The sequence below is a fragment of the Silurus meridionalis genome, chromosome 11 (assembly GCF_014805685.1).
Source record: "Silurus meridionalis isolate SWU-2019-XX chromosome 11, ASM1480568v1, whole genome shotgun sequence".
Lineage (NCBI taxonomy): Eukaryota > Metazoa > Chordata > Actinopteri > Siluriformes > Siluridae > Silurus > Silurus meridionalis.
In genome coordinates, this window is record NC_060894.1 from 5,110,642 (window position 1) to 5,126,848 (window position 16,207).

At 38.8% G+C, this 16,207-nt stretch overlaps 1 protein-coding gene across 1 annotated transcript in view; it reads right to left on the reverse strand.

Moving 5' to 3' along the window:
- Window positions 1–16,207, reverse strand: part of nlgn2b (neuroligin 2b) — a 59,267-nt gene that overhangs the window by 35,186 nt on the left and 7,874 nt on the right. The window contains exon 2 of the mRNA XM_046861854.1: window positions 1,479–2,246. Coding sequence (XP_046717810.1) covers window positions 1,479–1,959 — 481 coding nt within the window. The 5' untranslated portion in view covers window positions 1,960–2,246. The remainder of the gene's footprint in view (window positions 1–1,478; window positions 2,247–16,207) is intronic.

Below are 16,207 nucleotides of genomic sequence, written 5' to 3' on the forward strand. Positions count from 1 at the left end.
GTTCTGGAGGAACGTTGTTTCATTTTACTGTGTACTGCATCATCTATATATGGTTGAAATGACAATAAAAGCATCTTGACTTGACTTGATCGAAGGTCTAACAGAGTTATCACCTCCACTTAAGGATTCTTTATAAGTGAATTACAGGTTCTGAGTCTCCTCAATCAAATCTAAACATGTTTGAATAAAATGTCTTTGTTCAAAAAGAACCTTTTGCAGAAGGCTAAGATCTGACAAAATCTTAAAAACCCCTGAAAACCCCTTTTTTTAAAAAGATGGTACCAAAATACTCCTGACAGGTTCTAGAAAGCGATATTAAACAATAGTTTCGAAAGAGCTTGAGCAGTTCTGAGTCTCCTTAAAGATGGAATTCTTGCACCTAGAACCTGTTTAACTTTAAACAACTGTCTTGGTCCAAACAGAACCTGTTTAGGAGACTAATAAAGCCATAAAATTCAAAAGAATTGCTTTCCCATTGAAAAAAAACACCATTTAAAAACTGCTCCTGGTTTATATTTATTAATTATCTGCTTCTGAAATGGTTCTTCTTGACAGGGAAAAGATCTGTGCTGTCTCTTCTCTATACAAGCCTTGTTCTATAGAGGGACAACTGAAGAACCATTGACAGGGTTTAGATAAAGAAGATTAAGGCTTTACAGAGAAAGAAGAAAAATGAAAGGTGAGAAGAGAAGAAAATCATAGAAGTGGAAGAACGAGAACAAGAGGAGAAAGCAAAAAAAGGAAGTCGAATGAGAAAAATTGAAGGAGAAAGGAAAAGAGAAAGAAAAAGATGAACTGGAGGAAGAGGAAGTGAAATGGGAGGGTGATATAAAAGACTGCTACTATTTTGGAGGTAATGAGGGCATGTGAATGGAGGAAGAGGACAAAAAAGTAAGAGAATTTGGAGGATAAGAAGGGAAGGATGATGAATGGAAGAAAATAAAGAAGAATGGTTACGATTCAGAAAAATCTGAAACAAGAACACAGCCAGATGCAAACACACACACACACACACACACACACACACACAAACACATTACTAGAGCTAACAGTAGTATAACAAGAGCATGCTTTTGTGTGTGTGTGTGTGTGTGTGTGTGTGTGTGTGTGTGTGTGTGTATATATACATTCTTAGTCTTAGATGTTCCTCCCACTGCACACTGAGCATCTCTCCGTGTCTGAAGTCTATTAGTCACTTTTCTGGCTATGAACTTCAAAATCTGCGCTAAATTTTTTTTAAAAACAAAATAAACTTTTTAGAAGAAGACAGAAAAAACATTGCCTCATGATTAAAGGAAAAGGTCTTTGAGTGCATGAAACATGGACTCTGAAACTGAAAACATGTATGAGTCTACATTAGTGGATGGGTGTCTACTGACCTTTTGCAGTGCATTGTGGGAATGTAATATGGGATCTATATATGTGTGTGTGTGTGTGTGTGTGTGTGTGTGTGTGTGTGTGTATGTGTGGTGTCTCACCATCCTCAGTGGGGACGTAGATGTTGAGGTAGAGACAGTCCTCGCTCTGATCCTGCAGGTATGTCGCGGCAGCATCCAGGTTCTCGGTAAACCACACAGGCATCATGATTTCGGGCAGTGCTCCGTGGACGTTCTGAGGGCACACAGGCGGGAGTCGCGTGGCGTTCCGGATGTCATGCCAAGCTCCAGGAGCTTCGGGAGGCTGAAATCGGCGATCTCCGATGGGCGCCGTGGCGTAGGGAACGCCGAGGTACTGTTCCACAGGGCCCAGGATCTCATTATTCAGCTCTTTGCGGATGCCACGGATTTTCCCATAACTGGTCGAGACAATGGGGTGTTTGGAGGCACTGTAATCCGAGCGCTGGCACGAGGAGAGCGCTAACCGGAGCGCCAGTCCTAACAACCATACCAAGCACGTGTCCCATTTACGCCGAGGACGGGAAAGCGGACGCCGGCGTCCACTGTTGAATGGGAGACACATGGCTCAGGGTGACGAGGGGAGGGAGGAGGAACAATTCTGCTTCCTGTCTCAAAGGGGGATCAGAATAAAGGGTAGTGGTGGGAAAAGGAAAGAAGCTGGGGATATAGTGTTTTGTGTGTGTATGTGGGTGTGTGTATATGGGTGTGTGTATGTGTGTGTGTGTGTGTTTGTGTGTGTGTGTGTGTGGCCTAGCGGTGCACGAGAGAGGCCTGACGCAGAGTGCTGAAGAGCTTCATGCTGACGTTACTGCACCATCCACATTGTCCTCACTGAGCTCCGTCAGCTTCCTGCAGAGAGAGAGAGAGAGAGAGAGAGAGAGAGAGAGAGAGAGAGTGAGATGGAGAAGAAAAAATGGAGAAAAATATAGGAATAGAGAAGGGATACATAATAAAATAAAAGAGAGAGAAACAATGTGAAAACAAGAAAGAAATCCAATGAAAGAGAATAGAGGAAGATAGTGTGACAGAGAGATAGACAGAGGAGAGAGCAAAACAAAATGGATGGCATGGAAAGAAGGGAAAGAAAGACAAACAGACATGAAGAAAAGATGTGGTGTGATAGAGAAAGGGATGATTAGTCAGAAAGGGCCAAAAAGAGGGTGTGAGAGAAGGAGAGATGAACAGATATGATATAGAGAAAGAGTAGATAAATACAAAATAAAAACAAAAGAGGAGAATATAAGATAGATAGCGAGGGGTGAAAAAGAAAAGAGAGAGAGAGAGAGAGAGAGAGAGAGAGAGAGAGAGAGAGAGAGAGAGAGAGAGAGAGAGATAGTAGAAAAAAGAAAAGGAAAGAGGAGGAGCGATAAAGAGGGAAAGTTAAAGCCATACACTTGTAGCCAAGTTCTGCCAATTGCAACCTATGGGGAAATTTGTGAATTCATTCAGAAATAAATTATATACACATAGGCCACGCCTTCTTTTACATAAATTACAAGCCTGAAGTTATTTATTCCTCCTATACCACAGCCATACCTATACCTCCTATATTTGATTACTTATTAAAGAACAAAAACATTGCTTTTTGTCAATTTGTAGTTACATGTAAAGTTCATAAAATGTCACTTCCTGTCATTGGTGTACATTATAACAGCTATAAATGCTTATTACTGTCCTACTACTTCAAAAGACCAAAGAAATTGTTACCAGAAACTACAATGAAACAAGTTTCATTTTCAATTTTTTTTTACAAAATTGTAAAAAAGTCGGAAACCTTCGGAAGGTGTATGGCATGGAAACTTCTTCCATACACATGATGTTTAAAAAAAACCTCACCAGAGTTCATGGACATGAGCTGTTACTGTGGAAACAACACCATATTAGGGCATTAATTAGGATATTAATTAGTTATACAGCATGATCCAGGAGACTTCGTTTCAATTAAGCTGAAATGATTCTAAAACACCTGTAAAGTGGAGATGAGATAGAGCTGTGTGTGTGTGTGTGTGTGTGTGTGTGTGTGTGTGTGTGTGTGTGTGTGTGTGTGTGTGTGTGTGTGTGTGTGATGAAATGTGATTTTTGCATATTTATGAGACACAATTAAGGCCAGAGGCTCGTCCAGCTTTAACAGGCTGCAGTCAGACCTTATACATATGCATTACATGCAGACACACACACACACACACACACACACACACACACACACACACACACAGACACACACACACACAACACACACAGACACACACACACACCGAACCCAAAAATAACACAGCATGAAAGAAAATGCGGTAATGAAATGTGTGTAATTAAAGTGTAATAATCAAAGAATTAAAGGATTAAAGCGATAAGTGCACATGGCAGGACAGACATTGAAAATAATAATTGTATGATGTTAATGTTGAAGAATTTCCAGAATTTACCAGAATTTCTCTTTTTTGCTATGTAAAGTGGGTGGGGCTTATTAAGTCAGCTTGTGTATGACACATCACAATCACAATTTCACAGCTGCTAGTTGTTGCAATGTTTGCCTACATGGATTTTAGGGTCCCCGCTGTGTAGTAACTATAGTATCTTAAGCTGCTACAGTGTTGCTACAGTATGTGGTAGCTATGGTGGTGGTTCATATGTAAGACACCAGGTGGTGTCTATGGTATCTCATTTGGTTAGGTGTTACTATGTGGTAAATGTAGTATCTCAGGTGGTGGATAGGGGGTTACTATGTGGTAACTATAATATCTCAAGATGTTCCAAAACATTCCAGTATTTATTTGCTAATTCAAATGGTTGTGAAGGGGAAACCATGTGACCAATCGCAATGCTTTACCCAAACAAAGCTTTCCAGATCACAGCTCTATACAGAATCATATTCACATTAAAACTGATGGATTAACAGAGACATTTGGCAGAGGAAGATTGAATAAGATTAGTGGTGTGTGTGTGTGTGTGTGTGTGTGTGTGTGTGTGTGTGTGTGTGTTTTTGTTTGCGTGAGCCGAATGTGTGACCCATGGGGAAGTGTTTGCAATGAGCTACAGTCGTGTTGCTGTCAGTTTGGACATGCCTATAAAGCACTCAGAGAGAACAGAGATGTAATGGAGACATAAACGACTGTGTGTGTGTGTGTGTGTGTGTGTGTGTGTGTGTGTGTGTGTTTTGAGGGTGGGGCTGTAAAATGCCCAAAAGCCCTGCTCCTGATATCTATATTTCTCACACTAAGTGATTCCTTCACTGTTAAGCAATTCTATCGCTTCACTAACTCTGGTGCTGAGCAGAAAGGATTGTGGGTAATGAAAACAAACTTGAACCGAAACATCAAGGTTCATAACACTCTTATTTTCAGAGAGAAGTGACATGACCTTAATTCACCTTACATGTATTATACACTACTTTAAGCAGATAAGAATTATGGGTATTTAGAGGAACTGTTCATTGACTACACTGCTCTAGTAATGATAAACAAATTGGGGAGACATTCCTTTCATACTCTCTATATGAGCCCTACATGTGTCACCCTACATGTGTCCTTCACTCATGTACCATTCATAACGCTTACTTGTACACTATATGTGTCCTACATGCCCCTTATATATACCTGAATTGTGCATCTGTATATGACATATATGTGCTCTTTATATATCCTATATGCACCCTTTTTGTGCTCTACATGTGTCCTTTATGCATCATGTATGCATTCTACAGTACATGTGCCTTGCATGCAACCTATATACACCCTTCATGCACCCTATACATGTCCTAAATGCACCTTTCATGCATCCTATATGGACCCTACATGTGCCTTTAATCCATTTTACACAGTATTTGCACCTCATCAATACTATATGTAATCTTAATGGACCCTATATGTACCCCATATGTGTCCTTTACTCATATACCATTCACAATCCTTACTAGTAGCATATACAGTATGTATTCTACCTGCCCCATGTATGTAAATGAATTGTGCACTTAATGTACCTTGTAAGTAACTTATATGTGCCCTTCATGCATTCTATATGTGCCCTACATGTACCCTTCATGCACAGTATATATGTACCCCCTATGTTCCCTTTATGCACCCTATATGTACACCATATGTGTCCTTTATTTATGTATTATTTATAATACTGTTACCCTATATGTGCCCTGTAGGTGCCTGGCATTCCGATTGTACATACCTGGATATGTGTCCTATATGTGCCCCACATTTATTGTTTGTGCACCCTGTATGCATCCTACATGTGCCCTTCCTGCAACCTATATGCATCCCACACTTGCTTTTTATCTATCCAAAACAGTATATGCCCTTCATCCACCCTATATGTGCCCTTCATGCATCCTATGTGTACCGCATATGTGTTCTTCACTTATATACCATTTATAATCCTACCTGGGCCCTCCATGCCTCATGTATGTACCTAAATTCTTTTTTTCAATTGAATGCACTCTGCATGTGACCTATATGTCCTTCATGTGCCCTTCATGCACCCTGTTTGGGTCCTACACACACCTTACATCTTAGACACTATGTGTCCTTCATCCATCCTATATGTGCCCTTTATGCTCCTATACATGTCCTACATGTGCCCTTCATAAATTCTATATGCAAACCATATGTGTCCTACACTCATATACCATTCATAACCCTTATTTGTATCGTATATGTGCCCTACATTTCCCTTGTATGTACCTAAATGTGCCGACCATGCACCCTACATGTATCCTTAATGCCCCCTCATGCATCCTATATGTACCCCATATGTGTGATGAAAGGTAATACATCTCTCTCCTCCTCTCTGAAATCTCTTTCCATCCTGCATTCCATTCCCTTGCTTCTCTTATCAGCTCCCCGTCACGACTCGGATGTGTCTCACTTTCGTACGTCACAAGAGTGTGCACTTGAGGCATGAGAGGAGGAGTGTGTAGTGTTGAGAGGCTCTTTAACACCAAGACGCTTGGTGTCTCGTGTACCTTCTCACATTCACACGTTCGCTTGTGGTGCTGAGGGTCACCTACACACCTGCTCTACAGAGACTAAAGCAAGATGCTGGAAGAGGACATGTATAGCTCGGATGCAGTGCTGCTCAAAAACAGGATCCCCAGCCACTAATAATGCAGGGGAAAAAAAATAACACTAACAAGTGTGACACGAAACAGCGTTAAAAAATGAAGGTGTAAAACAAAATCAAGAAAAAGCTCCGGAATGGATGTATCGCCATGGAAACAATGCCGCTTTTAGACACACACACACACACACACACACACACACACATATATATATATATACACACACACAGACACACACGAAAGCTGGAACGTTGTTTATTGGGTTTATTTGGTGGTGGTGGTGGTGGTGGGGATACATCTGTTATCACGTTCAGGGTGACGAATGCAATCAGCAGACCATCAAACACCCGGAGAGTCGGATCAGAATGAAGGATTCCTCCATTTAACTAAAGCGACACATCGGTAGCAACAGACACCGTGGTAAAGACATCTCCCGTTAGCTTCGCTGGCTGTTGCCATGGCAACAGCGAGGACAGGAAACTCATAGCAATCGTCTACAGTCTCACAACCTCCAAGCTTCCGTGCCAGAATATCAGATGATAAGAGACTTTCTGTCCACCGTACACCAACGTTGCCATGGCGACAGAAATCTCCTTGTTTTTTGTCTTCTTATGCTTGTTATTTTTAATAAGCATGTTAGAGGTGTCACTGCCTAGTTACTGTTGCTAGGCTATGATTGGTCGATCAGTGGTACCAGGGCGGGTTTTAATGAAGGGTCAACTGTCATGCTACAGACTCCTGTGTGTGTGTTTGTGTATGTGTGTGTGTGTGTGTGTATGTCTTCATCCCCTCACTGCAGTGGTGAGAGCCAATCTGTTTGCTAATTACTGTTCATTCACAAAGAGCACAGAGGGTGAGAGAGCAAACAGTGTGTGTGTGTGTGTGTGTGTGTGTGTGTGTGTGTGTGTGTGTGTGTGTGTGCATACCAGCTGCACAGCCTCCAGACAGAGCTCATTCTGAACGAACAAACCTGCACTAACAAATGAACACAGCAACCCGATAAGTGTGTATGCGTGTAGGCTGTCAGAACCACACTGATTATTTCTGTATTACTGTTACTCCTTATTACTGTTGAATTTTACCATTTATTACTGTTTATTACTGTTTATTACATTCACCACTATTTATAAAGGTTTATTATATTCAGTGCTGTTTAGAACTGTTTATTTCTATTTCTAACTATTACATTTAATACCGTTTAATACTGTTCATATCAGTTTAATGCTGCTTATTACTGTTTTTATACTGTTATTATTGTTTTTTACTGTTTATCACCGGTTTTTGTCATTTATTAATGTTTATAACTGTTTATTACTGTTTTTAATTGTTAGAACTGTTTATTGTCATTTTTTGTTGTTTATTACATTTAATAGTTTTTATTGCCATTTATTACTGTTTATAACTATTAAATCTTATAGTTTTTATAACTATTAACAACTGGTTATTGCCATTTCCTGCTGTTTACTAGCTTTAACGCTGTTTAATATTGTTTATTGTCATTTATTACTGTTTATAACTGTGTATTACAGTTGTAACTTTTTTATTGCCATTTACTAGTTTAAAACTATTACAATTTATACTGTTTATTGTTATTTATTACTGTTTATTACATTTACTGTAGTTTATTGCCATTTATTATAATTTATAATGATTACATCTAACACTGTTTATAACTGATATAACTGTTTGCCATTCATTATTGTTGATTACATTTAAAACTCTTTTTTACCATTTATTACTGTTTATTACATTTAATACTGTTTAATGTTGTTTATTTTCATATATTACTGTTTATAACTATTACATTTAATTCTGTTTATTGCCATTTAATAATACTGTTTTATATATTTAATATATTAAATGTATATATATTCTATTTATTACAGATTAATCCTGTTTCATATCAAGTAATACTGCTTCATGTTTTGTTTTGTTTTTTTACTCAACTCTTTAAACCTGTTTAATCCGGTTAAATGCTGCTTATGATAAAACTCAATACTGTTTATTATGGTTTGAACTGTTTACTGTGCTTCACTGGTACCATGTAATACAGTGTAATAATGTTAATTATTGATTTAATGTTGCTTAATAACTGTTGTGCTGTTTATTGCTTACTTTAACACTGTTTTCTACTCAACAAACTACTACTGTTTAATAGTAATTTTTATGAATACTGTCTTGTATTGTTTAGTTTTAACTGTTTATTTGTATTTATACTCCAAGTCTCCTTATGCCTGTATAAAACTGGTCTGTACTACTGAAATTGTTGCTATTAGGGTCATCTTTATTACTCCAGGTGATTTATTGTTCTGTAATACTTTTTAATCCACACAGTATATATGCCGCTTCTTAAATGTCTCAGGTCAGTGTGTGTGTGTGTGTGTGTGTGTGTGTGTGTGTGTGTGTGTGTGTGTGTGTGTGCACGCATGTGTGTGTGGGCTGACAGATGAAAGCAAGTGTAAACTCTCCAACTCTTCTACCATTAAACACACTTCAAGCTCTCCTCGCTTTCTCTCTCTCTCTCTCTCTCTCACACACACACACACACACACACACACACACACACTGAAATACACAGATTATTTTTATTTATTAATGCTGAAACTTTCGCTTACAGATTCTGGGTAATGAAATGGTCCAAATTAAAGTTATGAAATGTTCCTCTGCTGTTGTGCATCATATATGACTATTGTTAAACCTATATATATTAGTAAGGGTTAAATATATAAGTATTAGAAAAGTGAATGGTGTATGGTGGGTAAAAGAAACAAATGCACTTTGGATTGTAAAAGCGTATGACTACACAGCTATAGTCAGGTGGTGTTGTCAAAGAGTGTGATCTAAGGGTGTGGTCAAAGGGTGCAACCAGGACAGCAATGAAGCTGTATGGTTCAAGCTGACGTGGGAGAACACATTCATCTTCTAAAGTAATTACACATCAATACTGTCCATCGGAGGAGGAAGTGAGTGGAGCCGATGACCTACAGTGCCAGAAAAAATCACTCGCTTTATCACAATACATGGCATACGAGAGAGAGAGAGAGAGAGAGAGAGAGAGAGAGAGAGAGAGAGAGAGAGAGCGTGAGAGAGAGAGCGTGAGAGAGAGAGAAAATCAGAGCTTAAAGTGACTTAACATGACTTTTCAGTGATAATCAACAAACACATATAGTCTATCTATCTGTATATTGCTTTTAATATTAAGCCTTATATTTCAATAAGAAATTTGTTAAAAACTATTTCTAAATTGTGCATGCTACTTTATCACCTTTCCTTTCTCAATTTCAATTTGAAAGTATTTCATTGGCATGATTGCTTACATAAAATATTACTAAAGCATCAGTGTGAAAAATTCTCTCTTTCTCTCATACTGTTTTATTCCTCAGTTTTTTAAACTAGCACATTTTGCTAAACTGGAGATTTTTCATTTCTATCAATTATTAGCAACATTAGCCTTGTAACTGTAGAGTTCTGAGTTCCTTTACAATGAAATGTAAGAATTTGCACAAAAAAATCAAATGTTACACATGACATCAGCGACTAACATTTCTCGAAGCTTAAAGTACTGATATTTCTGACAAAACATATTCACTTTGCATTATTCGCTAAGTTATTTGACATTGCATTGCTAGCAACGATAATGTAATCTGAACAACGTTCCCTAGCAATGTTCCCTTGAATTATTGAGAGCTAGCAACTCTAGCTAGTTCGATAGCTACTGCAGTTAAACCAGCAGTCAGGATTACTAGCAAGCTAGCAAGCTCTGGGCTAACTGTTTTAGTTTAGTATATGCAATTATCCTAAAAGAGTGAAAAAGTGAAAAACAGTAACAACAACAATGCTAACATAATCAGAATAATCACCATTATTTAGATTCTAAAGCAAACAATACAATTTATAATAAAATCTAATAAAATGAATAGTAAAAAATATATGGATTTTAAATATTTAAATGAAAAAAATTATTGTAAATAAAATAAATGTGAAAAAAAGAATGATTAAATTAAACCAATGAATAACACAATGCTGTTATTAATTTAAAAAAATAAAATATGACAAAATTGCAAATTTAGTTAATTAATGGAGTAATAATAATAGAATATGCATGCAGTCAGACCAGAGATCCTAAATAATGGCACCCATGTGCATCATGTAATTTTGTAATTAATAGTTGTGTTATGCCTTCATTCTGTTTTGATCGACTCATTAAATGGCGGCTCTGATGTCTCGGCTGATGTCTGCGGCATTGGAGGAAAAAGCGCAAAACTCGAACAAGCATATCAAAACCCCTGCTTCGACTCAAACCCTCATTTTATTTCCTCTTCAACGTCCATGTAATATTTAACAGGCGAGAGTTTAATGGGATTGCAGCTGAACAGTGTGACACCCTCGGCCTTTTAAAACGTCGTTCCTTCTTCATTTTGTTATAATTACAGCGGACCGGTCATCCCTACCGCATGGCCAAGTCGCGCCGCATTAACATTTGAGGGGAGTTAGGGGGGGGTAGGTGAGGGTTGGGGGGGTTCGGTGAATGGGGATTAGTCATTTAAAAAAGTTATTTTAGGTAAAGGTCAAGGGGAAAACATGGAAGTTGAGAGATTTTCAATGTGAGAGATGTAACAGTTAGCTAACACCTTGGATGAGCTACACCATCTATACAACACCAAATCCTATAAATAACATCACAATTCAGATTCATTATCTTTGTTAGTGATGCACCACCAATATAGAATTAAATACCAAATGCTAGCAAAATGATGACCAGGTTATCTAGTATCAGTCTAGGCACTGTGATGTGTCTGAGCTTAATATTCTCTAGTTGAAGGTTTTTTTTTTAATCAAAGATTTAAAACATGCTTAAACCTTGAATTTCCCTTTAACAAATTTAACTCCAAATCAAACCACATTTTGGAATCGCCTGCCTGAGTTAAGGCTATGTAGCTAGCTAAGTGGCTCAGGAAGCTCAAACTATTGAGAGAAATCTCCTCTTCATGTTTATTCAGGTATTTTACAGATTAACATTACAGCTATCTCTTTAGCTACGGAGACCACGAACATTTGTATATTATTCAGATAGTTTATGTGCGAATTAAGCAATGTTTTGCTAGTGCAAAAGTTCAGCAGTAAAAAAAAAAAGCAGACTGTTCCTCAAAAACAACATACAGGAACAAGCAGGAACAAGTAAGTCATCAATAATAATTAGAGAAAAACATGAAAACGCAAACAAACTTAAAATGTATAAAATGATAAAACTGTAAAAAAAAATTGTAAACAGCTAATTTAGATAACCAGTTAGCATTTTTCATTAGCTTTTGTCTTTGTGTCTCGGTAGCTATGTTTCCGTCAAAGTTACCTACCTAATGCAGAACGGGCAATAACGTTTGGGAAGTCCATTTCTGACATAATAAACTGATGATGTGCTTAAAAATATTATTATTATTTTTTTAACAATAAATCAAATCTTTGCTTTTTTCCATGATGGGTAATTCTTCAGCAGTGAGTGTAGAACCTCCGACTCCACTGCAGCACTGAATAAGAAGAGCAGAAGTAAGCAGGTCATGCTCTGAGGCCAGAAGCATGCCTCTGAAGGTTTTGGGAGAAAGCAGAAGAACTGATGACTGACAGATCCAATAAACACACTTCCTCACTGCTGTTCTTCTCTGTCTGAACCGTTAATTTATTTGTTTTTTTGTTGAAAAAATTACATGTGAGACTGTAACAGAATAATCTATGCTCGCTTCGCCGTGACGAGGCTCAGACATGTGAAGGTCTGGGCTGCTTTAGCCATCCATCAGCTTCTTAACAGTCTTCTGATCGATAGGGCCGGTTATGAAGACAAGACCCCGTGTTCCGTGCAGCTCGACAAGCCTCAGGTTTTATCTTTATTCTTTTATCATGTCTCTGTGTAAGAGTGTGTGTTTGAGTTTTCACAAAAAAAAAAAAACATAAATGTCTTTGTTAATAAACAATCCGATGTCAAAACCACAACACGCCCACAAAAGTCCATCGGAAATGATGGTGAAGAAAGATGATGACAAAGATAGAAGACGGTGGTGAAGACATGATGGTGAAGATAGCAATTGAGCTTGCTGCTTAAGGACTTTGGATCTGAAGGTCATGAGTTCAGATTCCAGCCACACCAACGTGCCACCCCTGGGCCCCTGAGCAAGGCCCTAACCCCATCTCTGCTCAGCTGTATGAATAAGATAAAGTCGCTCTGAATATGTGCGTCTGCCAAATGCTGTAAATGAAAATGTAACAACAATGAAAACAATGATGATGATGATGCTAAGGAGGTTGACGATGACGAGATGATGAACAGGATAATGAGGACAGTAATGAAGACAAAGTTAATAAAGACAATGATGCAAATTGTGATGGAGATAATGATGGACAAATTATGAAAATGGTGATGTAGATGGTGATGAAGAAAGATACAAATTCTGATGAAGACAAACGATGGCATTAATGAAGACAAAGGTAGAGACCGTGAAGAAGATAGACAATGATGAAAAAAGTTATGAAGAGGATGATGATGTAATGGAGACGACTGGGATAGATAAACATGATGATGAAGATGATAGTGAAGGTGCTGATGAAGTCAGCGAAGAAGAACGATGATGATGGGAATGATCAACATCTCGATGGTGATTGACAGCTAAAGAGATGCTTCTGAGATGCTTACTAAAACTTCGTGCTCTGATGAGAACACTAAGGGACAACTGGGACATAATGAAGATGCTTGGGGATGCGTCCCTATCCTTAACCTCCTCCTCCTTTTACTGAGAGAGTGAGAGAGATAGTAAACCGTGGAAGTAATGAAAGGCAGTGTGTGTTTATTAGCCATGGACTCATTGACGTGATTAACGTCAGACGACTGCCGAGAATAAACACGTGTGTGAAAAAGCGAGAGAGAAAAGCGAGGAAGCCGAAGAAACAGGTCGATACACAATCTCGAAATCATCAGCTCCAAATGAAGCTGAAGTACGAATCGATATTCCGCATCTCATGTCTCCAATGACGGCCTGACGATATCATCGCGATATCACGCTGCAGCAATACCAGGAAACTAACAAACACTTGACAACCAATCACAATTCAGAACTCAGAACTGGTGCAAACAGGAGGAAATACTGCGGTGTCTTCCTCTTTGATGCTGCTCACCTTCAGGCGTCTCGAATGAGGACACTTTAAATAATCGGTAATTAATTCATAACGCTGAATTTTAGGGTGAAATAATAAGAATAAAAATAAATAATGGCACCTTATCTGTGTGATGCAGTGGATCATGAAGTTGTTAGATTCATCCAACATCTATTCAACACCTTTATCCAAACCACACGATGTAAATTTTCTGTTTCTCTAAGTCTGCCTGTTTATCTCTCTATATCTTTTTCTGTCTGCCTGTCTCTCTCTTTTTCTCTCTTTCTCTGTGACTGTCTGTCTGTGTCCTTGAATGTCTCTTTCACTGTCTTTCTCTGTCAAACTTTCTCTATCTGTCTCTTTATCTGTTTGTCTTGTTTAATCTATCTATCTATCTATCTATCTATCTATCTATCTATCTATCTATCTATCTATCTATCTATCTATCTATCTATCTATCTATCTATCTATCTATCTATTTAGGTAGCTAGCTATCTTATCATCTGTCTTTCTCTCTATCTATGGGTCAGACAGATCCTCGTCTCTGGACTGAAACTGTGATGTTGTCCAGCTGTGATCTATGTACTAAACGTATACATAATTAAAAACAGTGTTGTGCACAGCAAGAAGAAGAAAACCGCAACACACTCTCACACTCTCACATGCACACACACACACACACACACACACACACACACACACACACACACACACACAACACACTAGTTTTCCTCAGGGCTGGTTGTTTCCATTCCACTAAACTCAGCTGTGTCCTAAAAAGAGGCATCTGAATCGAAGCTCAGTGTCTCTTTAAGTCTTGAGTGAAACCTGAGATGAGGCATGACACGGAGCGGATATACAGAACTTCTAACTATGCTAAATGCTAGCTAGTTTGCCAAAGCTAGATCAAAATCAATATAGCATTATCACTGGTCAGCCCTTGATTTGAAAAAGTTTTAAATGTCACAAATTATATGTTATACAGTAATATGTGCAAAAACAGAACTATAAACAAGAGTGTACTTGTGAACATAAACACAATGTTGTGCAAAACAGCAACAGCGGCAATAGAGGAGGTGTGCAAAAACAGCACGTAAACAGTTATAATATAGTTATAATAATATGGTTGGTGCTGAAGACATGGATGTGTATGAATTGAAATGGTATTGGGTGTGTGTTTGAGTTTAGGTTTGTAGCAGCTCAGTAACAACGTTAAGTGTGTGAGTCAGTGTGTGTGTGTGTGAGTTCAGTTCATTTCTGTGTGTTGAGGAGCCTTATGGCTTGAAAAGAGAACTTTTGAACAGCCTGGATGTGAGGGCCCGAATGCTGAGTAGGCTCAGCTTCTCAATTAGGTGCTAAGGCATGATTGTGTTGAATGCCGAACTTAAGTCTATGAACAACATTCATACATATATGTCTTTATTGTCCAGGTGGGTGAGGGCCTGATGGATGGCCGTGGCATTGTCCATAGAACAGTTTGGACGATATACAAACTGCATGGGGGACTCTTGAAGCAATTTTTTATGAAGTGCAACAGGACGAAAGTCATTAAGGCAGGAGACTGTAGACCTCTTTGGCACGGTGGGACGATGGTGATTGTCTTGATGCATGTAGGAACAGCAGCACTGCTGTCAGGTCCAGCAGACTTCCATGGGTTAACTCTAAATACAGTTTTCCTCACTTTAGCTGTGGTTAGACAGAGCACCTGGTTGTTGGGAGGATGGGTGTTCTTCCTTCCTTCAAATCATTCTGAACCTCAAACTGGGCATAGAAGTATTTCAGTGCATCTGGGCATTATGGTCACAGGCAGGTGAAGTTGCCTTGTAGTTGGTAATCGCCTAGATGCCCTGCCACTTGCGGTGGGTGTCTCCGTGGATTCTCTTGGCAAGTGCACGCTTTGCCTTTCTGATGGCTTGGGACATTTTTGGTCCTTGCTGTTCTTAAGAGATGTTGTCCCTGCTCTGAACCTGGAGACTTCAATAGCGCACGCACTTTTGCAATCATCCACATGGTCTGGTTACAGAATCCCTAAATATGTCCCAGTCAGTGAATTCAAAGCAGTAGGTATGTGCCCCGGATGCTTGTGTAAACAACACCCAGTGTGCTTTCCCTCCTGGTTGCAAAGTCCACGATCTCATATTCTTATTAACACACCAAGAATGGTTTACACCACTAGGAGCTAATCCATGCTAGCTAATTTGCAGGTATTTTTTTATTTTCTAACAATAACTTGACATTGTTAAAAAACTAAACAAAAAAAAGAAATTTTCATCCAGGAATTTACATTTTGTCTCAAAAGGGTTTAAAACAAGGCTGAAATTGTATGCTTTTCAGTCTGAAGTCATGTTGGGTAAAGAGTATTAAACTAATTTGCAAACTTAAACACAGTGTGAAAAGATGCCTTGTAGCTTGTGTGGACAGAATGGTGTATACTTAGTGTCTTTATGCACACACACACACACACACACACACACACACACACACACACACATGCCACTGTGAGACAGGTAAAGGTGTAAAGGAGTTCCCCAGGACTTGAGGGAGCTCATTAGCAGATGGAAAAGCGGTGCGTTCGGGGCCGGAGTGTTTCTGCGCCGCTGCTGAC